General features: G+C 39.0%; 1 protein-coding gene across 1 annotated transcript in view; it reads right to left on the bottom strand.

The window, feature by feature from the left end:
- ATP8A2 (ATPase phospholipid transporting 8A2) overlaps positions 1 to 23,498 on the bottom strand; it is a 270,405-nt gene that overhangs the window by 186,876 nt on the left and 60,031 nt on the right. Inside the window, exon 24 of the mRNA XM_041487339.1 lies at positions 727 to 899. Coding sequence (XP_041343273.1) covers positions 727 to 899 — 173 coding nt within the window. The remainder of the gene's footprint in view (positions 1 to 726; positions 900 to 23,498) is intronic.

The following is a 23,498-nucleotide window of genomic DNA, read 5'->3' as shown; positions in this document are numbered from 1 at the left end:
AATCTCCACTAGGTCACAGTTCTCCCCAAATACCAGCAATGAGCACAAACACACACAATCCTCAAAGCCACATAATCTTTCAAAGTTAAAAATGATGCAGCCTTCCTGCTACACAAAAAGTAAAGAAAGCCAGCTTTTGGTTTTCATTTCCTTGGGGCTCTTATTTCCTTCCTTCTGAAGTAGTCATGACATAGGACCATATCTGTGTATGGCTATATTCACAAACAGCAACAAACTCTGCTATGACTTAGCAAAGGCAGCATTAGTCTAACAATTTAATAGGGCAAATTGCACTGTTATCACAGACTCACATAATACACCAGAAGTCAAGAGCAACTTAAATTCATGCAGTGAGCTCCTCTAGAGCTGAGCTGAACAGTCAAACATTTTGATTACAAATGACATCCATACCACTCCTTCTCATTAGTATCTACTATAATCAGGCAATCAGGCACAATGTTTTCTCACAATCTTTCATCACTTTATAGAAGAGATTGGACTCAGCTGCGACTGACACTGGCAGAAGGAATTATATTATTTGGTGAGAGAATTTTAATGAAGGGACATGCCTCCTCCTCCATAGGAGGAAGAAAGACACTACTAAGCAAGCTGCTCTCCAAATCCTTAGGTGTGGCTATGTGCATAGGTGTGGCTATGTGCATACTAGGTTGAATTTCACAGGCTTCACGCCCACTTCTTACCCAGAAGAAACACGGAATTCCTTACCTGCAACAAATAACCGCTTTACAGGAGAGTGCCAAGTCCAGAAAGCTCTGCCTGACTTCAAATGAAAGGGCATACTTCAGTGTGTGGCCATCAATAATCAGGGCAATATCATTTTCCTTGCCCAGTGACTCCCCCAGACTGGTACAATGTTGAGTCAGAGAAGCTCTTGTTGCCTGAAGAAAAAAACAGAAAGAAAATGTTTCTTCCTAATACAAGAAAATTGTATTCAAACTAGAGCAAGGTATCTCCAGACCACGCAGCAGAGCACAGTACACATGCACTCAAACTGGCACTGACATGAGCTAGTGTGTTATCAGTACCTCGTGCAGACATACTGACTTTTGTCACAAATTGGCAAAAGCTGCCTTGGCTTGCCTAGGAACTCATCTTGTTTCAGAGCAGAGTCCAGCATCTTTACCACACAGTCCTGCATGATGGATGTGCCCAAAGCAGTTGTGATACAGCCCTCCCAAATGCAGCCCAAATACATCAACTTTCCTGGGCCAAATAGGTAGGAAAAGAATCAGGCCACTTTCACACAAAGTGGAAGGGAGGGGGAAAGAGGAAAACTTGCTTTGCAATTCATTTTCTCTCACCCCACTCATTAGTATGGTAATAGAAACAAATTCACTCTGATTCACTAGAAAACTAGCCCCAAACTGGAGGCAAATTTACAGATTAAATTAATGGGTGCGACAGCGAACACAAATCAGCCACTGTAGACACACATGACCTTCTGCACCTTCTTTATAAGACTGACTGCGTAATTCCCTGTTTCCCCATTAAAATGTGAGGGATTTGATTTATGACTTCATGGCCTGCTTTATCTACACCGTACCTGAAAATCTAACACAAAGTAGATGACTGTGCTTAAACCTTAAGAGACCAGTGCTGGGAAAACAAGGGTACGTCTTCTGGGAAGAAAGCTGTTTTATCTAGTTCAACACTACTGTTCAGTGACAACATTCACAGGAACTCCAAGGATGGTATAATGGATATAGTTTGGGTAATGTTATCAATACTAGAATTTTTTCCCAAGAGCCCCTGCCCCTGGGATCTTGGAGTGTCATTTATTTTTCTTTACTGCTTCCTCTCAGTCTTACTCATTTTTCTTGCTCTCAAGAGCAGAATTAACCCCTGTCCTTCTCCTGAATGCACGCACAGGGTTGATTAAATGCTTCTCTGACTATTTAAAACCAAGGGAGAACTCCCTGCCCTTTTATTCCCGGTCTAGCACTTGGGGCACTTCAGAGGGAACACCCTCACTTTTCACCTGACCCAAAGGAGGGTGAAGGCCAGGGCCCAACCACTCCCCACTCCCCCCTACAGAGACAGGAGAATCTGAGGGCAAGTTCAGGAGGGTTACTGAATATCCATCATCTATTGCTCAAAAGACAAAGCCACAAGAAAACTTATAAAAGGTGATATTTCTCATCAGTTGAGGATACTAGTCTCTCCACAGGTTATTATCATGGATATAGATAAGCCTCATCCAATTCATGCCCTGGTCATGGAACTTGCTCATCTTACATGTAAAATGACACAGAATTAGTAACACTGCTAATATAATACCCTAAAACACTATAAATCAAGGATTAAAAATGAGGCACTTCATTTTAACAGCACTCTGTACAACACTCAATGTACTCCTCCATACACAGGGCTAACTTACAACCTAACAGCTTTATACAGTAAAAAAGCATGAATTATTATTTCTGTTTCTTCCAACTACTTAAAATTGCTATGTTTTAAAAAAGAAAACCAACTTTTGCTCCTATAGGCCAGAGCAATTAAGCCAAATAAACCAGAGTCCATTCTCTCCGGGTATATAATGAAGACCTTCTAAGTAAGCAGGGGAACAAACATTTGGAAACCATAGGGAACTATATCCTTCTTTGAGTAACTCATTACTGGTAACTAGAGTCAAAATCCCTACTTTGATCCCTAGCTTTCACTCTCTGCTTGACATTAAGGGATAAATTTCTTTGAGTCACATCAAGCAAGACTAAATCAATCCTTTACTAGAACAAGCGTGATGGAGCAGAAATCAATAGTAATCCTAAGCAAGTATCTCACATCTGTGGAATATCCCTGCCTTTTTTACTGAGTATCCATAAAGCCTAAATAGTAAGTTTGTCAGGGCTTCTGACAGAAATAGAATATTAGAAACAAATAAACCAAGCCTTTCACTTAGACATAATAAACTTGGTTTTCCTTCCCAGGCACAGAGCATCCAGCTGCTCTGGGGAAACCCAGAGAGGTGCCTGCCAATCAAACCTTATAGTACTGGCATATTGATTTCCATCAAATATTAAAGATATACAGCTTTACTTGAAAGCCAGAAGGTGCAAAAACTGAAAAGTCCATCTGTTTAGTAGCCTTGATTCAGTGGGTTATTCTAATAAATATGGACACTTCATAAGCCAGTAGAGGACGTGTGCACATGCTTAAGTGGACAGTTGAATCAGAGTAACATTATCAATTTAGAGCTTTACAAGGGCTTAAAAACTCATTCATAAGACCACCAAGTATCAGAGAACAAATATGAAAAAAAAAACAAAAAAACAGATTGTAAAAAGTCAACTACAGAGCTCAAATTGAAAAAGCTAAGGAAATCAGGTTTCAATTTATTTTTATTCTACTTTTAGACCTTTGACATGATGAGGGGATTTGTTTCTAAAAACATGAACAATTCTGGCATAAATACCTTTAAGGGTTAAAGATGTTACGGTCTCTGTGCTTGAGTTAAATTTAAGACATAGTGCTATATTTCATAATAAACCTATCCCACCTTCTCTTCCTGTTGGTTTTTCCATTTCCATTTTAACAAGTCACAACCACAAATACAAACCCTCAGCAGAGCATTTACTTGCTTTACTGCCTTAAAATAAACTTTCAGATTTTACTGTTCTGTGTGTGCATAGTTTCCATACAGAACACAAAGTAACATCATAAGTTCACTATTATAAATCTTCATAGCAGACTAAATTTGTTGACAGGCAGAAAACAAAAACATCCTGAAGCACAGTTTGTGTGGTCTTCTCTGGATTGGATGCTCAGGATCTTTAACAAACCTTGTGATATCATGCCTGTATATTCTCACTTCCTAAAATCTCAGGAAAAATCCCTGCTGTGCCCAGCTTTATGAGTTACAATACTGACAAACATTCTGGGATTTACCAGGCAATTATTTTGTGGGCTAACAGATCAAATATTAATACTTTTTACATGATGCTTGAAGTCAACTGGGAAGTCAATGCAATCAGAGTTAACGTAATCAGAAACTCTGCTGATTTCACTAAAAACAAGAGCAGACTCCTCATGCTGTAATAAGAAACATTAGGAATGCTGTATAGGTTACTTAATTAGAACTTGAACATGTTTTTTTCTGTGTATTGTGTGTCTTTGGATGTTTGGTGTTTGTTGTTGCTCTTTAGGGTTTCTTTGCTTTGTTTTGGTTGGGTTTTACTAGAAGCAGTGCACCATAAGGGCCATTCCCTCCCACCAGAGCTTTGGACACTGCAGCAAGAAATGTTGGTGTATGAGGCAATGCAGTATCCAACACAGAACAACAGTATCAGATATTTGCCAAGAAAAAAGAGAACTCAGAAGGACTTGCAAAAATTGAGTGCAGAAGTCTCCAGCAGGATAATAGCCATTCCCTCAGCTTATCTTACAAAAACACTGATACCCAGAGAAGAACTGGATAATTATAAGACAATCAGCTCCAAATCTCCTCTTTCCTGCCCTGTGTTCCCCTGGAAAGGCTCACAAACTCACTGAAATTATAGCAAGAGATAGAAAGGATAGAATTTTGTGCAGGCAGTACACTCATGGTTCATTGTAAGCATACAGCCATCTATGGCCCACAAGGAAAGACATCTCAGGAAGAGAAGTCAGTGGCTTGCAGCATCATGTAGGCCAGAAGGTGTCTTTAGCTGAAGAGAGACTCTCACCCCTGGATCTGTGACCTCTGACAGACATACCCCCTTTTGGCCAAAATCAGCCTTACATTCTGGCTGCCCACATTTCCTGCCCTCTCAGGTGGAGCATGCTGCTAATCATGCCATGATCGTGGGTATGATCTTCATGTGGGCCATTCACTTTAGAGCTGGACTCGATGATCCTTCTGGGTCCCTTCCAACTCGGAATATTCAGTGATTCACCTTTCTTGAACAGCCATTCCTCCTTCTCAGAAGACTTAAAACGACCCTTACAAAACAAGCTCCTGCAGTAAGAGATGTTAAACCTACACATTGGTTTAACTATAAGCTAAGTCAATAGCACATGCTACCTGCTTCTGTAGTTATCTAGAAAGTACTGCTAGCTACAGCAGCTTGAAGGGTTTTCCAAGCTAACTTCTTCCATCATCCTACAATTAATTTCCAAACCACTAGTTCTGGTATAAATGAGGTTATATAAATTACACAAACCGCTAACTCACTAGAGCGCACTGAAGTGCCAGCTCATTTTGTTTTACCAATCCAAGAATTTACTTTTTATAGCTGCTGTTTTCCTTCCCGTCCACAGATGAGCTGAATCATCAGATGTAACAATTCTTTCACTGTGCTGAAAAAAAGGTTTCAACCAAAATACCAGCTACATCCCCTTCCCCTAGCATTAAGTAAAAAATATTCCAAGGAGAACTTAAGAATTAAGCAAGGAATCCATTGCATAACCCAATCAAGATAACACTGGCCAACCCTACTTCATGGGAAATTTTCCATTGCATCTTCATTGCAACCTAGAAGCTTCACCACGTTAAGTGAAATCTTTGACTTCAATCTGCCAGGCCGCTGTGCCAGAGAGGTCTGTAAAGACATCTGGCAGAAGCAAATTTACAGGAGAATAGGAATAATCAACACAAAAAACCCCTAATGTTTAAACCAAAGCTGGCAAAACATTAGAACTATTTAAAGGAACACCCCCTGGGCAGAAGAGTCACTGGAAGTGCTTGCCACAATAAATAGCACATATGCAACAGCTAACCTTGAAACCTGTCTTGAAACCTAGAAAGAAATACCACTTTCAGAACAGATCCTCACTTTTGCTAATCTTCCAAGTTTGGTACCAAACTTGACTAGGTCAGCAAACTACTTCAACTTCTAAAAGCAAACAGGCAACTTCCAAAGACCCAGCAAAGCATACAGCCACAAAATCTAGTGAAGATTATCTTATGCTTACAGCAGTAGCCCAGGATTGTAGTCCAGCAGTAGTCCTAGTACAAGACTGTTGTCATATTCCTCTATTTCCCCTCTTTTATGATTCCTACAATTGATCAGTCTTCAAACAGTTGGTTTTTTAACTATTTCTGTGCAACATTGTACTCAGAATTTAGCTGGGGATGGAAATACCAATTCAAACACAGTTGTGTTTTCTAGGTGCAATGTGTCACGTGCTTATATAAACTGATACAAAAGACATGGTTTATGGCCCATAAAATGGAAACTCAAAACATCAGGAGAATTGAAAATACTTAGTTACTAATATGGGAATATGTATAGTGTAATACAATCAACTCTACAACAACATGGACCTCCACATTCAACTCACAAAAAGTTTCAGAGAAGCGTTTGCACGCTTTCTCAACAATAAGGAAATTATTAAGAGTAGCCACAGAACCACTCTGGCTTTCTTCTACTCTTAAAACCATGTAACAATGCTAAAAGAAAAAGTCAAACTTGACAGCAGTATGGACATTCATCTTGCTAGATGTGCATGGGGAATAGAGCAGGCTGTATTCCTGAAAACATATCCTGTAAGGTTCTTGTAAAGCCAGAAGTAGAAATATTAGCAGGGAGGTTTTTCTGTTTACTAATTCACTGAAAACAGCGCTATGGAGAGATGACCCTGAAAATTACACATTTCTAAAGCCCAATTTTAAGAGTTCATCCCCTCCCTAGCTTTACAGAAGTAGAGGATATAAGGACATTCTAGATGAGAGCCAGGAAAACCTTTAAGAGCCAAAGACTAACTGTGAATACTTCACTACTTCACATTTAAAAAGATACAGTACCAACATTTCCCAGTTTAGAGGAAGTCTGAGTACTTCTACAATACAGGATTCACTTCAAATTCAACCTGTACACACAAAACCATTTAGCAAATGGACCACGGAAGATCACATCCCAGCTGCACACTTCAATTTACTCTTTTAAGTAAGATCAAAACTAAGAGGAAAAACTAACAAACAGGCCCATCAACAGCTGCTCCTCAGTATTGCTGCAGTGCTCAGCCTCGGTCACATGCTGATTTAGACACATATGAGCACAGAGTGACTCCAATGTCACCTCACAGCCATTCTTAAAACACGTCAATCAAATGACTCTCACAGATCTGACACAGCAGAACTTGCTTGTTTAATAACACCACGATTCTGCTTGATGAAAATGATCTCCTACCATGCCAAGAAAAACATCATATGGAGGACCCAGAGATATTAGATGGGCTCACTCAAATAATTTTCATAGCTTTGAATTTAACTTCAACCTGAAATTCCTTCAGTTAGCCAAGTAATTTAAACTGTCTCAATACAAAGAGTCCTTAGTCTGCATAGCAAGTCTCAGGTTATCACATATTCAGACCAGATCTTGCTTTCAAATATAAGATAAATAGATCATACCAGAATTTTTCTATCCAGGGCAGTTGAAAGCCCAGATGAACTTGCCCATCAAGAGCTGTAGCAAGTGCTGTAGAGAACGATTCAAGGATGTCTCCAGTTCTGCAACAGACTTAGTATGCAAGTCTAGAAACTTGGTTAAATAGGAAAAAAAAAAAATACACCCTGAAGGACCATCTGTCCTGTCTTCTGTACAACTATCTCCAAGTGTGTTCTACATAGTTTAAAAAGAAAAATGAAACTGATCTTTTCACAAACTTCATCTGATCACAGAAAAATAATCTCCAAAAGTGTCAGTCAGATATACCATCTCAACCACACACACTGTGTAAAGGGCTGCAGGTACTTCAAGTACCTGCAAGATCAGTTCAAGATCACGGCAAGGAAGAGCATCAAAGAGCTGACTATTCAAAAAGTGCATGGTGAAGTACTCAATCTTAACATAGCAGGTCATGTGGCTGCACACTAAACTTCAGGGTCTCGGTAAAGAAAAGCAGCATCTTTAATATGAAACATATATGATGTTTCCCCTGCAATCCCAGAGCTGGAGAGGCTTTGGGGTGGGGGGAGAAGGAGGGAAGAATTAGGAGCAAGAGAGGCTTTTGCCAAATTAAGAAGGAAAACCAATTTGTTCAAGACTTCACCAACTAGTCATCTCCCACCTTGCAGATTAAACAACAAGGCAGTGCATGCTGCCAGAAATGGTGATCCTCATATCTTACCCTTCTCAACTAAAACCTGAAGTTTTCTACAGCATTACTTTTTTCTTCACATTAAAGAGAGAAATGCTGATTATAGCAGTGGCATCTTAAAAATGCCAATCTTTACTGTAATCTTGACTAAAATACTGATTAATTAAAAAAAAAAATCAAGAAAAGTGACAAAAGTCTCAGCATTCTCAGACAAAAGAACTGTCATCCTAAGTAGTTATCCAGTGCAACACTCTTGCCAAAGGCACCATCTTGAAAGCCATGAGTCTTTTGCAATCCTTCTTTGAGTTCCACGAGGGCAAAGCTGGCAGCATAAGAAACAATTGTAGAAACAACTGCAGTCAAAAGGGCAATTCATCAAATGTTCTTCAAATGCTATGGAAGACAATACCACATTTGTTCAGTTTGACATTTTTTAATATTTCTAACTTTAGTAAGAAGCATGTGTATCCTGGGACAACCAAGGATTTCAAATATTACAGCCACAACCCTGTTCTCTTCACACTAAGAACAACATTAGGCTTATTACACGATTTTCATTTACTCCAGAACTGCTCTATGTAGGTGACTCTGTCTATTGCTTTCAATATACATTAGATATTTGACCACACAACAGTTTATGGTGCACATAAAGATAGTTTATGTCTCATACCACAGAAAGTGCAAAGAAGAAATGCTTGTTCTGGACACCAAAACATCTGTATGTTTACTAAAATCAACAACTGTACTCTGCCAAGAGGAAGCAGTCTGTTAGTTTTGCTAGCAAGTTAGAATGATTCAGTCTTTATAGTATGATACTTTAGCTTTATTAAATTCATTCACCAGAATAGACTTTTTATTTCCTTCTACTTTTTCTCTTTGGAATATAATAATCCAGCTTTTCCTGGAAGCAAACAAAACAGAAGCCTGCTCTTGAAAGAAGCTCCTTCAAGAAGTTACATTTCTGCCAAGTAATTTCTCAGAGATAACAGCCCACTCCTCAACCTGATGAACAAACCTTCAGATCAAGGAGACACCACAACCTTCTGCTTTAGATCATGAAGATACAGGATTCTCTGTTACACTGTCTGAACCACAAGCTTCTGTGTTGCTCTGTTTTAAGCTGTCAGTACACATCAATGCCCCCTAACAACTGAGGAGAATTCAACCAAGAAAATAACACTGGTATGCAGACATACAAGTCATCTATAATTTACCCACCACTGCCCCCCAAAAAAGAGGGTATTTTCTCCTATGAAATCACAGGATGTTTTGGGTTGGAAGGACCTTAAAGACCATCTAGTTGCAACCCCATCCCTAGACTAGTTTGCACAGAGCTCCATCCAGCCTGGCTTTGAACACTTCCAGGCGCGGAGCACCCACAGCTTCTCTGGACAACCTGTTTCAGTGTCTCACCACCCTGACAGAAAGGAATTTTTTCTTAACATTCAATCTAACCCTACTATCTTACAGTTTTAAGCCATTCCCCCTTTTCCTGTCACTATATGTTCCTGTAAAAAGTCCCTCTCTGACTTTCCTGCAGGCTCCTCCCTTCAGGTACAGGAAGGCAATTATGTCACCCCTATGCCTTCAGGTAGAATGCTTTAAAGATTCAGATCTCTGCTACAGATACTGGTTTTTTCATGTATTTATACCTCTATCTGTGTATGGAGTTTTTTAATATACAAAACGTAAAGTCTAAATTATAAGTTATCACTATTATACCACCTTGATCAACATAAATAAAATACAGCCATCCTGACTAAATGAGATTAGAACTTTCCTGAGACAAAGAACAGCCGCCAATGCAGGCAGAACTACATTACATGAATTTTATCATTGCTAGCAAGTAAAGAATCCATGTTTATTAATGTATAAAAGACTGAACAACAGTCACAATGAAATACAGGTGAAATGACAGAGCTCATCTCTCCCCCAGAAGAATGCAATACATAAGGAACTCACAATATTGAGTAGATTGATTTGTACAAAACAAGATTGACTCAAGATGATTTTCTCATTATGCAGTTACCTTTCCAGCACAGACATATGCATGTGTCAAAACTACTGTTTACTATGACAAAATTATTTTATATTTTCAAGTCACATATGTGTAGTCTGGCAGAGAAAGTTTTGGTTTTACCCTTTCATGTAAGATAACATCAATTTGTAAGACATCAAAATAAAGCTGGAAGGACAGAATTTCCCTCTCTAAAGACTAATAAAATTTAAATAGGGCTAGAGAAAGCCATAGCTTCAATTATTTGTAGTCTTCCACTCTTAATTTCCTCTCCAAAATCCCCCTTTAAAAGAGACCCCAACTGCTGTTAGCATCTGTGCAGTTAATAGCTCAGTTGAATGGTAGTGTAAGTAACAGAGGCCATACCGCTGTCAGAGTTCATAGCCAAAGTTATTCCCACATTTCAGTAAAAGAAAACTGCTTTGAGAATTAAGCCAAACAGCAAACTCTAAGCTACTCGAGACAGTCCCAACATACAACAACCCAACCTGTCATATTAGTCTTCCTTTCAAGTGCTTGTGTACTATCAAATGTGTTTCTGCAAGCAAAGCCGAGGAAGTTCCAGAGCCACTGATTAGGACAAGCAAGCTCTGTAATAAAAGTGACTTTTAAGAAGCAGATTGCTTTTAACCCAAGTTGTTTGCCTAAAGCCCTGGTTTTGATTTAGAAACAATACATGTATTGAGCAGAAATATGAGAGACCTCGCAGTTCCTGAAATACCCTTTGAGATTTTACTTGTACCCCAACAGCAAGACAAGCATCAGAAGTTACTCATACTCCTTGGAATATGTATTTTTCCCTTTTAACCAGGGCTGACTAGGCAATAAAACAACATACAAAGGGGTTTCTAGAAGGATCTGATACAAGCTGTACTCCCATAACCTTACCTATTCCCCAACAGCCTCTCAAAAATTAAGAACAAATACATTCATTGATTGTTTCCATCCAACTGGGATCACTTTGACTCCTTAAAGAGTTAGGTCAGGCTTCCTGCCCTTTGGCAGCTGCTCAGTCACCTTTGGCAGGGTGCAATAGTCCATGCTGAACACTTCATTCCTGGCCTCGGTCCCATCTGTGCCCTCTCAGGACTTCTAATGAAGCAGAGCCTAGGAAGTAGAAAGCAAGGCAGCATCCTCCTGCTTGGGTTGGCCCTTTTGGCAAGCTACTGGACAGGGGTGCTCAAACCTCACCATGCTTGTTTAAGACAAAACAGCACCTAAATTACCCCACAAGGGCAGATGAAGGATATGGAACACACTGTACAAGGAAAACACTGCACATGCCCTGAAGGACAAAGGTATGGACACTCCCACACCTGGGAAACAGACTGTGGGAGGAAGAAGCAGAGATCAAAAAGCTGGAACAGCAAGCATATAGGGAAACTGGATCTTCCCTCGTGTCCCAAAACTAAAAGTAAGAACTCTGTAACTCTGCATCCAAGCAGAGGACAGTAGCAGGACTAAAAGTGCTAACCTTAGACTACAGGTTTTTAAACCCATAAATTATAGTAGGCACATACGAGGGAAAGGGAGAAACACTACTGGGTTACACAAGCAAGATGCTAGGAAACATTCAAGCTAGATCACAGAGATCTTCACTATTTCAACTCTTCTAGGTCTATAGGATCAAATAACTCTCATTTAACCCCTGAAGAAAAGTAACAGGAGAGCTATCCAAAGTATGAGCACTGGCACCACACATAAATTATGAAAACTAAAGAATTTAGTGTTATAGTATCAGAATACCAGAAATCCAGACAGCTATGTATTTGTTCAGCTGATACAAGACCCATAACCAAACTATCTACAAAGCATTAGATCATGAAATGAGAAAAGCATGACAAAACTATCAAAATGGTTTTATGCCTGCCAGCCTGTTGAACCCACTTACTAGTTTTGCTAAAATAAGATTTGTCATGATGTAAATTCTTCTGCTGCACTTAAAAATTACAAAATTAGTACTTCACAACAATAACATCAGGTAAATGCCTCAAGATGTCCACCTTGAACAATTTTGTCATAGAAAGCCTAAAGATTATATTTGCTAATAGAATTCTACCAAAATCAATTCATGCTCAATGCTACTTACTTTCAAAACACCAAAAGAACCACAATCCTTCTGTCTTGCAATTTGAGCACAGCAGATTACAGTGACAAAAGGACAAAAATTGCTGCCCAGAGAGTTTGTGGAAACCCCATCCCCAGACACGTTCAATAAAGGCCAGGTTGGATGGGGCCCTGAGCAACCTGATCTAGGGAACGGAACCCCTGCCCATGGCAGAAGGGATTGAAACTAGATCTTTAAGGTCCCTTCCAACTCACACCATTCTACAGTTATATGAAAAATAAAAAGGTCTGAAAAAGCAAATATATCAAGCTTTCTTTGAACAATTAATTTTAACTTCACCGGCAGCAGATATGTGAGCAATGACAAACTAGACGTGGCACAGACCCAAATCCCTCCTCCTGCCCTCAGTTCCACCCTTGAAACCGGGCACAGGGCAGGCAGCTCCTCCAGCCCATCCTCTGCCACATGGCACACGAAGAGCCAGCAGCAAGATACAGCCCACCCTCACCTCCTCAAGTCTCTGGAGAAGTGGAGCCTGGGTCTATGAACCAGCTCCCCAGAGACAATTCAGAAGCTGCCATACAATTGTCACTTTGTATACTGAATTTTACTTTAATTCTAAAGCCAAATTAATTTTTGTGCCTATCTTATAAAAAATGTTTGCTCCTACACCACAGCTTCAACTACTCAGAAAAGACTAGGTTCAATGATAAAATGGAATGGCTGGAGGCTCCTAAAGAGCCTGAAGCCTATCTAGAGGGTTTTAAAAATGTGGCTATAACATGGAAACATGAAAACATGATAAAACATTAAAAGCTAAGGGTTTATAAGGGATGATGGTACGTGACATCAAGAGCTTTCTAAATATCAGCCAGCAGCCTGAGATTATTTTAGGCTACTTGTCTCCCTTAAATAGCATTACCTTCTCAGCACAGGCTATACCCTTTGGGGAAGGGTGATGTACATGAACAAGCACACATCTCCTGAAAGCAGCTTCAGAGGCACTGCTTGGTCATGCTCTGGCCTTGCATCACTCTTAGGTAGTGGTGGAAAAGGAAACAAGCAGGAATGAGGGCAGCTTTGCCACTGGCCTCCTTGAAGATTAAGGGAAGCAAAAGCCTCCACTCAGCTGTTCCCTAGTCATTTTGCTAGCTAAGATTATTGGAGAGGGGGGAAGTTAAAGTCTTGAGCATTTCAAGCACTTCCAAGCTGTACAGGAATAGAAAAATGGCCTTTGCTAAACACAATCCTATTTAATACTACATGAGGTGACATTAAAAGGCTACTTGCCCTTGCCATCAACATCACAAGTTTAAGGCAGTTTCTTCACCAGCCATAGCTCAGCCAGAACTGAAATTCCAGACTATCTATATATAGTTTATATATCTATAAACTGCTATCCAAAAGATTATGTGTGTTCAGTGGACAGTTTGGTGTCTCCATACTTTCAAAGCTACATAGGAGACAACAATCCCAGGCAGTGTTTTTGAGAGGAATGGAGGTGAGATGCATTAGCAGAGTTGCATCAAAGGACATTCTGTAAGAGCAGTCCTGATGTCAGACACTAAGGACAGCTTTCAAGTAACTTCATACAACTATTTTAATAATCTTGAAGTTCCAACATTGTACATAATCTATGGGAGAGTTCCCAAACAAAGAATTACTCATTGAAACAGTATTAATGTTATATAATCTTAAGGTCAACTGGTTTTGGCAATTTAGTATTTTAGATATAAAACTCAAGTCATAAAAGCCTTCTCCCAATCACGGCAACAAATGCTTTACTTGGGGCAACAAGAATCAGAAATACCAAAAATAAGTACTTTTTCAGACTGTATACGAGACCCCTGAAACTGACCCCATTTACCCCAGCCTCTCAAGTACCCAGCTACTGCATTCCTCCCAAAGCTTATTCCATTAGCTGACAAGACGATTGTGTTCACCTACTAAAAAAATTCTATACAAATACACTATTTCAAAAGACAGCACCATAAAGATTTTCAGAGCTCCTATGCCATTGCAGAGAAACACACAGTTAAGGTAACAATATTCACAACTCCCAGACCAAAATATTCCTTCTTATATCACACAGGCTGCTTTTCTGACTATGTGAACTGAAATTCCACATGGGAAAGAGGGATTTAGTCACAATGACTTTGGACATTGAAATCAGTTAGGGCAGAACACCATCTTTTGGAAGACACTAGGAGAGCTAAACAACAAAGGGTATATCTTTAAATAATATGTAGCAGTAATTATCCTGAGCTTGGCCAGTGGTCTTCTTTGCTACAAACGCTTCTGTACTTTGCTGCTTCGAGCTTCCTTCAGGCCCTAGTTAACCTTTGCTCATAGAGCATGATATGTTCCAAAACTGCTTAATGGAAAAGAATATTGTAACCAGCCAACTGCACATGTGAACCCAAATCAAGATTACTGAAAAATTGCATTACGAGGCAGAAGATATGGTCTTAAAACCACGCTGGCCATTTTTACAGCAGACTGTATTCAATGCCTTATTAGAATAAAAAAAGCCCCACAGCCACAAGCTACCAACCAAACAAAAAAACTGACAAAACCCCACACCAAACATTTTCCTTCCTATTTTAATCCATGTTATTTAGTCTGTTTAGTGCTTAAAATATGCAGTTTACTGTACTTCATATTAACACCAGGCTTCTGTTGAGCACACATATGTAACAACCTTCCCTATATTAAAAAAAAACAACCAAAAACCAAAAAACCCCCCAAAAAACTAAAAACTCTGACAGCAATAATGACAGTGTGAAAATTAATAGTCAAAATCCAAAACCCAAGTAAGAAACCAGACAATTTAGCACAGGCTTCTGTGAAAAAAAACTAGAGGCACTCCATGACTTTATGCTCACTGATTTAGAGAATGCACAGCAGTTTGGTCAGTGGACAGGCAAGGTAACTAATTCCAAGTGCAGAGATAAAGGCAGTCTAAGTAGGAGTGGTTTGTCCCTCACAAAATTAAAATATGTGCTAGATGCATACATGGTCCTACATGACTACCATTGTTTTAAATAATATTTAGTTTGAGAATTTCCTCCAGGTGACCACCACAAGAAGTTATACTGAAGATTTATGCTCATGGGAGCTAACTCTACTACATTCCTGTACAACATTTACAGCAACAACAGCATCTTAGCTCCCAGTATATTGACAAATAGCAACAATTACTTCTTGGCAAACCTATTTTCTAACAACTTCTGCAAGAATTATCTCTCTGATTTGCAGATTTCCTTACTGAAAGTTCATGTGGCTCCTGGATGCTGGACAAGCATGAATCAAATGATCTGTCACAACATCTACTTTATTTGTAATCTCAAGTAGCTAAATAATTTCCAGTTCTTAAGAAGCTTCCTCATATAAAAAAAATCCTACCCAACAAACTAAACAACCTGCTGCTTTCTCTCCCTCCAAAACCATCACACTGGATTTCTCCACTGTCCTTACTCGACTTCTCAAAAACACTCTGTCTACCTGCATTAAAGGTTTCAATAAAATTGCTAATATCAGGTAGTGAACCACAGAGGAAAGTAAAGCTTCCTCCAGCTACTCTATACTTTTCCAGACTCCCACAGGTAACCCATTTTATCCCTTCCCCTAGTAGGAGGCTTGCTTATGCCTTGCAGATTTAAAAGCAACAAAACATTAAAACTGACATGTATTTGCTGGCAACTGCCACTGTCAGGAATGACTGCATGGCAAAATGCATCTAGAGGCCATAGGGCAGCCCGTACATAGACAGGTTGGTTTTGTTTGACTTGAAATTCTCTACAATGTATTATAAACCAGGGCTGTACAACACCATTTCAGATAAGTATCATGTACAATTTATCTCTACATTAAAACTGACAAAGTTTTAATTTGGCTGATCCTAGTCCTTATTCTTAAATGTTCTATTCTCATATCCAGTTGGTGCAGACATTTCCTAGACATCCACAGGCAGCTCAGGAAGCAAGAGTACCTCTGCTGCTGCACTGCTCGTGTCTCACTGCGTCTAGTTCTAGAAAGAGCTGGAAACAAATCTCACTTTTGTGGCATTAACTGTTGCCCAGCAAAGATCCTGGTATCCACTCAACTGAGAAGCTGGACACAACACCTGATTTACTTTCATCATGACAGCTTCCGGCATTTTTACTTTTTTTTTTTTTTAAGATAAAAATATAAAGAAAGCCCTAGGCAAGCTTCTCTTTCCAATCAAAGAAACACCATTCCCTGAAGTGAACAGTAACTTTTCAAAGACCTCTTTTTCCTTGAGTTTTAAAAACACACTTAGTTTCCTATCAGTTTACTCAATATATCTCAAGTTTTTATTAAAGTTTATCTAATAAATATGATACCCACTTCAATTACTAAAAATAATTGTAGTAAGAAAACTCCACAAAATCATCAAGATTATGTTTCTTTTTTAAAATTAAACCACCACAGTAATTTCCCTAAAGATTCAGTTATACAATAGATTTCTTTTATTAATATTTACTAAACCTATTAAGTCTGTCTATTGAACTGTAGATTTTGTCTGTCAAGCGCTGGACTGAACTAGAAATCCCTTGAGAACCTGACAGTATTAAAACTACTATAGACAGACAAATTAAATTTTAATAACTTGGAAAAAAAGCACAAGTTTTCAAAAAATCAGCCAGTTAAGCTGTGAACCGATCCCCCTTTTCCTTATGTTATTTACAGGTAAGTTGTGAAATATTAATTCTATAATCCAGACAAATATTACTGTACCAGCCTACAGATCTTACTTAAAAGCCGCTTAACCATTAACTGGCTTTATCCATCCATATTTTCCCAGAGTTCTACTAAACTCCGTATCCAACAGCACTAGCTATGCTGACCTTCCCCTCCCTGCACCCCAAGGACACAGAATTCTTGAAGCCAGACAACTTTGGTCACCATTAGCCAAGTAAACGGTCCCAAATTATACCACAGAATTTGATACCTCGTCTTTCTACAAATAGGTGAATCTTCTTGTTTCATTGAATTCTATACTCTAGCTACAAGAACTTGAATTAGTAACAGACACCAAATTCCTTAATCTTTCAAACCAGAGGAAAGATTCACTGTGGTTAGCTTGAAGATCTGAAGCACATGACAAGCATTCATAGATACCACCAAAACTCAGCATGATGGAAGCTTCAGGAGGACCTCTGAACCACGTCAGCTCTGACTAACACTTATTCCCAAAGCTCTCCAAGAAACCATTATATTCTAGCGCTTCAGAACTGTGATTTTTAGGCCCAGTTAGAACATGGGTTATGATAATTACGGATTTGGGAATTAGCTGATAATTCAAGATATCCAAATCAGTTTTGTCTTGAACACATGGAGAGGAGATATTGCAAACACTATTTAGGATGTGTAGAGGGTAAGCTAATTAGAAACACTTAGAAAATATGAAAGAGCAACACTAATCCTCTGACATCACTATGTCAGTTAAACAACCAGAGATAGTAAGACAATGCACCTTTACACTTTCTCCCATTAAAAAAAAGTTACAACATCTTAAAAAGTCATATAAAAAGCCTAGAGATTTCCACAAGATTCCTCTGATTGGTGCTACTCTTTGCAGAATGCTAAAAAGCAGAGGGAAAACATACTTAGTCAGATATTAAATTCATACAGCTGCAGAACTGCTTAATTCTAGTTTCTGACAAACCAATCAACTCAGAGAAAGTCTGTGGGACGTCTTCTAGCTTCAACCAGATGTAAAACATCTTTTTTCTCTTTAATTCCCCTGTGAAGGAAATGTATTCCTTTATGTGACTGATGAGAAGGCTTGGAACAATCAAGCTCCAGTTGCAAGAATGATTCTCTAATTATTATGAAAAAAGAAAGAATCTTTAAGAAATTGTTTAACAAAGTAAAGGGAACCACAAAAGTAAGACCACAGATAGCTATATCTCTCTGTTTTCTGAATACATGATCACTATATACCTTGTCACCCTGAAGAAGTTTGTTCTCTACTATCCTCATTAAGTTAACACTGCAGATGAATAAATCCTATTGCTTTAGGCTGGCTGCACACCAAGAAAGGAAGACTGCTTATTCTTAAAACCCCCAGACAAACTTGCATGAGCAAGGAACCCCTCCAATGAAAGCAAAAGATCAGATACGAAGTATCTTGAAGAAGAAAGGACTATTTGGTTCTTGCCCTTCAATACAAAAGGCAAATCTGAATTCTTTCTACAGATGTGCAACATTAACCATGTCAATCAAGAGGATTAGTATCCATAACTCATCTATACATCAGACACCAGCTTCATCTTTTTCCCCTAAAAATGCACCATCATGCTTTAATATCAGAAAAACATGCATTTCATGGGTAGTGTCTCATTAAAAAAAAGTTTGTTTAACACTTGATTACACATCCTTATGTTTCCATGGTCTCTTGTGCTTAAGAAAAATAAGCACATCAGTATGCTGCAGAGAATCCCATCTTCAAAGGCAACAGATACTTCCCTCACCATCCATCTGAAGCCATGCTTCTATTGTTACGCACACAACAGAAAATAGATCTGGATAATACTCTGTGATCATCTCTTGATATATGCCTTCACATATGTGAAGATCATTAGCAATTTTCAGAGAAATAGTGTTTGTTTCCAGTCATTTTCCTCTAACATACGAGAACTCTTACAAACGAGACAGCAAATTTTCGCTGGAATTCAGGGAACACACTCTTCCTTTCTATTTGTGTGTAATATGATCTATTCTGTCCTATAGCACGGACAAGGCATTAGCCCACATCTGCTAAATACCAGCTGCCTAAAATCAGCTCTTGTCAGAAATGACCACTATCATGACTTAAAATATGAAAGGAAAAATAACTTTGAAAACAGTGTGTTTGGGTTTTTAAAAAGCATTCCCCAGCCTTCCCACCCCAGTTTCCACTTACAGAAAGAAGAGTTATTTAGTAACCTTTTCCTAGCACTCCTAAGGGTCCTTGCATTCCTTCAGGTCCAAGTACCCCCACTTCATCCAAACCAACTATCACAGTGCCAGAAAACACTAACAGAAAAAACAGAGCCACAGATAAGGGAGAACAGTCATTAATGAATTCTGAAAAGTGAAAAGCAGGATGAAACAAAAATACCAGCACAACTCATTCACCACTCACAGCTCAAACCTATTAGTATTACTTCCTGAAAAAGTGGTAATCTAAAACTTAAGTTACACAGTCTTGTGTGTACTTAAACCTACAGTCTAGGTAACACCTATTTTCTTTCATTTATAATTCTACATAGTACACTCAAAGCAGCTTTTCACACAAAGAGCTGTATATTTTCCACATCCATACAATTAACTTTCTATGCAGATTAGCAAATACCTGAGTTATGAAAGATCCTATTTGTTCCTCAAAAACAAACAAAAAACACTAAAACCCTTCTACCTAACATTTTTGAAGACTTATCTGATTACTAGACTCTGTTCCTTATGTAACTACTTATTAGCTTGATGTATACTTCTAGACTAAGAAAAACAGAAATTTGAGCAATAATAAAAGCTTTGTACAATAGAAAATGTATTCTTTCCCTAGTTTTCTTAATTAGCTTCCTTTGCAAATCCCCAGTGGTAGACAGAAGAGATGATTACAATTCCAGGCTGAGTGGTGACTGGAGTAACTTACTAGCCACAAGGCACTAGAGAACTGTTGTAGTCCCTATGAAGGGAGCTGATCCCTGGCTCAAACTGAGCTTGCTCACATTGACCAGTTTTCCAGAATATTAACTTTGTCTGAATGCACACAGGCAGATGATAGCAGGGAAGATAAAAGCTCCAGCCTCCTCTCTAGTGCAACACACAAGATGTAACCATCAAAGCACCTACATGGCATTAGCAGTACCAGGCTTGTTCTTGTCTTCCCAGCAGTACCTGCATACTTTATTATCTTTTACTACAGCTGGAGCACATACAAACCAATGCTTTGGAGCATTTGGAGTTTTAGGTAACTTTTGTTTAAGTCTGCAAAGCTGACAGTATCTTTAGGCCCATTCTTTGGGAGTAATCAGCATGACATCACTGACAAGGCATAGACAGCCCTTCTTCTGCAAGAGAATCAGGATCCCAAAAAGCAATACCTTCAAAATTTGTAATTGTGCTCAAGAGTTTGAAACATAGATTTACATAAAAAACTCACAGGGTGCATATGCTGAAGAAATTCTGTAGGTGAAGGTAACCCTTTCTGTGTAAGTCATAACGCACTCAAATCTTTGAGAAGTCTAATACAGAGGACACTACTGGAACCATACTCTGCTCAAAGACAAATGTGCTGATAAACAATTTATTTTTAATGGCCTTCTGCTCATGTTCTTCTACCTTAATCATTGAGAACTCAGACTGTGTATTAGAAATAGTTTTAGACAATAACCAAAAAAAAATCTGCTATTTCTAGATTATGGCTAAGTCCAATGACCAGGTCAGAGCTTTACTTTTTAAGAGATTCATGATTCCCACATAATATCAGATCTACAGATGCATCAGTATTTAAACACAATGCATAATGATGCCTGTCAAAGATCTCCTTAATTTTTTTTAACTCCTAAAAAGTGTGGAAACACACCAATTATGAATGAAGATCAATAAAGTTATTGGATAAATCTAATATACTCAAGGTTAAGAGATCTTCCTTATAGAACCTTCACAGCAATGTTACCCTACAGAATAGCCAAAATAAAATAACAACAAAATAACCAAGTTCTCCAGGTCCTCACTCTTCACTGCTGGAATATAAAACTAACTGTATGTAAAGCTTCCCTGCAGATACTAAAACTATTTGGGAAGTCTAGACACTGACAATGGATGACAACTTACACTGTGAAACTACACTTGTTTTTTAAGAATACTACAAACACCAAGGTGGTACAAACAGGTACATCCCAACAGTGAAACATGCAAATGGTATACCTGAACAAGTGGAAAAGCAGGGAAGGCCAGCTTCTGCTTACACTTTTAGACATATCTTATCAAGAGACACAGTCATTGAGGGTTCTTACACAGGAGCATCCATTTGCCGTTACTCACACATCTGTGTATAACCCAGGACTGTCACTCCTAGCACGTGACTTCTGTAGAACACGCTCACAGTGTAGCTCCTTTTACATCAACAGGATTGCTTTACAGCAAAGTACTACCCACAGCTTCGAACTGGGTCCATCCAATGCTGTCCTTCCACTACTCTTAAATACAATCCCATGTGATAAACAACTCCCAGCTCTTCTTTTTACAGGATTTATGGGTAGGAACACACACAACATTCCTTGGCTGTAATATCGCCTCTCTCATTAGATGTTTTCCAGCCAGGGGCTCTCTCATCATCTAATTTCCCTTTTTCAGGTACCCAGCTCACTGCTCCCACAACTCAAAATTCTCCAAGATGCCAATGAAAGAAATTTTTCCAGGTTAAGAGCTGCACAATAAGACTTTATGGTGTTCCAATTTAATTAAACAGAAACTGAGTCCAAGAATTACACTCAAAGTACATCTCATGCTCAAAATATTCTCATTTCAAGAAGCTTTATTAGGAAAAGAAAAAACAAGTGAGTATATGTATGCATGTGGTAAAGTCTGTAAGGGATAGACATTTGCAGGTTATTATGCTAAGTTTCAAGAATTCAGCTGAATCAAGCTAGGGATTAGTCTTTTCTATTCCCAGGAGTTCCCTGAAGAGAACAGAAGTGATTGATTTTTCCCCTGAAGTGCATGATTTAGAAAAAAACTTATCTCTCAAAACCAAGCAAAGACAGTTGTTCGATCACATCTCACCTACTGCTGCATGCCAAGGAGCAGAAGTGGGAGGGAAAAGTCACACAGGGACTGCACAAAGGGGGAAGTGTATCAATATTTAAAAGCTCTAAGCTCAACTTGGATCTTGTAAAAACTCATTTTTAGTATTAATAGATTTCAAAGGTGGAATATATTAAATATAATGCTACAGAATTTCAGTGTGAGAATCTTCGATTTTAGGCTCAGTTGAACAGAAGTCAAAATTTCTGTTAGAGGTGTAACACGAAATAAATATTACTATAGAGATCCCATACTGAAAAATTTGCAATAAAAGTACTTAAAGACACCTTAGAGTGTAAGAACTAGAGGCAATTATTAACAAAATATAAGTTTTGTACTCAAACATATATAAAATCCAATTCTACATTAAAAATGGCACTAAGAGTACTTTGGAGAAAATCCATAGACTTACTTTAGATGGAAAGCAAGAGTAATACAAAGCATTTCTAATGTACCAGTTCAGAAGCTCCACAAATTTGTACTCATGCTATAGAAAAATATAGGTTATCTGAGCTAAAGTATCTGTCACCTTCAATATTCATGAGGTATCATATGATATGATAACATTTTCTTCACTTGAAAGGCCAGTAACTATATACATCAATAACAGGTAACAGGTTTCTTTTCTTCTCATCTGACATGCCATGGTTCTCCATTCCCTTTTTTTTTTTTTTTTTTTTTTTTTCTTCCCATAGAACCATAGAAAAGTTAGAGTTGAAATAGACCTTAAAGATAATCTAACTTAAACCCCCTGCCATGGGCAGGGACACCTTCCACTTGACCAGGTTGCTTAAAGCCCCATCCAGCCCAGTCTTGAACACCTCCAGGGATAGGGAGTCCACAGCCTCTCTGGGCAACCTGTTCCAGAGTGTCACCACCCTCACAGTAAAGAATTCCTTGCTAACATCTAATCTAAACCTGCCCTCTTGCACTTAAGGCCATTCCCCCTTGTCCTGTCACTACACGCCCTTGTAAACAGTCCCTCTCCAGCTCCCTTGTAGGTCTCCTTTGGGTACTCCGCAAGGTGCTATAAGGTCTCCCCAAAGCTTTCTCTTCTCCAGGCTGAACAGCCCCAAATCTCTCCACCTGTCTTCTTAACAGAGGTGCTTCAGACCTCTGGTCAACTTAGTGGCCCTCCTCTGGACTCACTCCAAGAGGTCCATGTGTTTCTTGTGCTGGGAGCTCCAAAGCTAAACACAGCAGTCCAGGTCAGGTCTCATGAGAGCAGAGTAGAGGGGGAGAACCGTCTCCCTCAACCTGCTAGCTTGATTCTTTGGATGCAGCCCAGGATGCCTTTGGCTTTCTTAGCTGTGAGTGCACATTGCTGGGTCATATGGAGCTTTTTGTCCAAACAGCCCCAAGTCTTTTTACTCCAGGCTGCTCCCAATCCATTCTCCTTCCAGCCTGGACTTGTGCTTGAGACTGCCCCAACAAAAGTTTAGCACCTTGCACTTGGCCTTGTTGAACTTTATCAAGTTCACACAGGCCTTTCCTTCATCTTTGGAAAGCTTCCACTAGTTTTTATATTTACTGACAAATTTCCAGTATTGTTTATAG

The sequence above is a fragment of the Pyrgilauda ruficollis genome, unplaced genomic scaffold, assembly GCF_017590135.1.
Source record: "Pyrgilauda ruficollis isolate IOZ18807 unplaced genomic scaffold, ASM1759013v1 scaffold8, whole genome shotgun sequence".
Lineage (NCBI taxonomy): Eukaryota > Metazoa > Chordata > Aves > Passeriformes > Passeridae > Pyrgilauda > Pyrgilauda ruficollis.
This window is presented reverse-complemented; position numbering and strand designations above follow the sequence as displayed.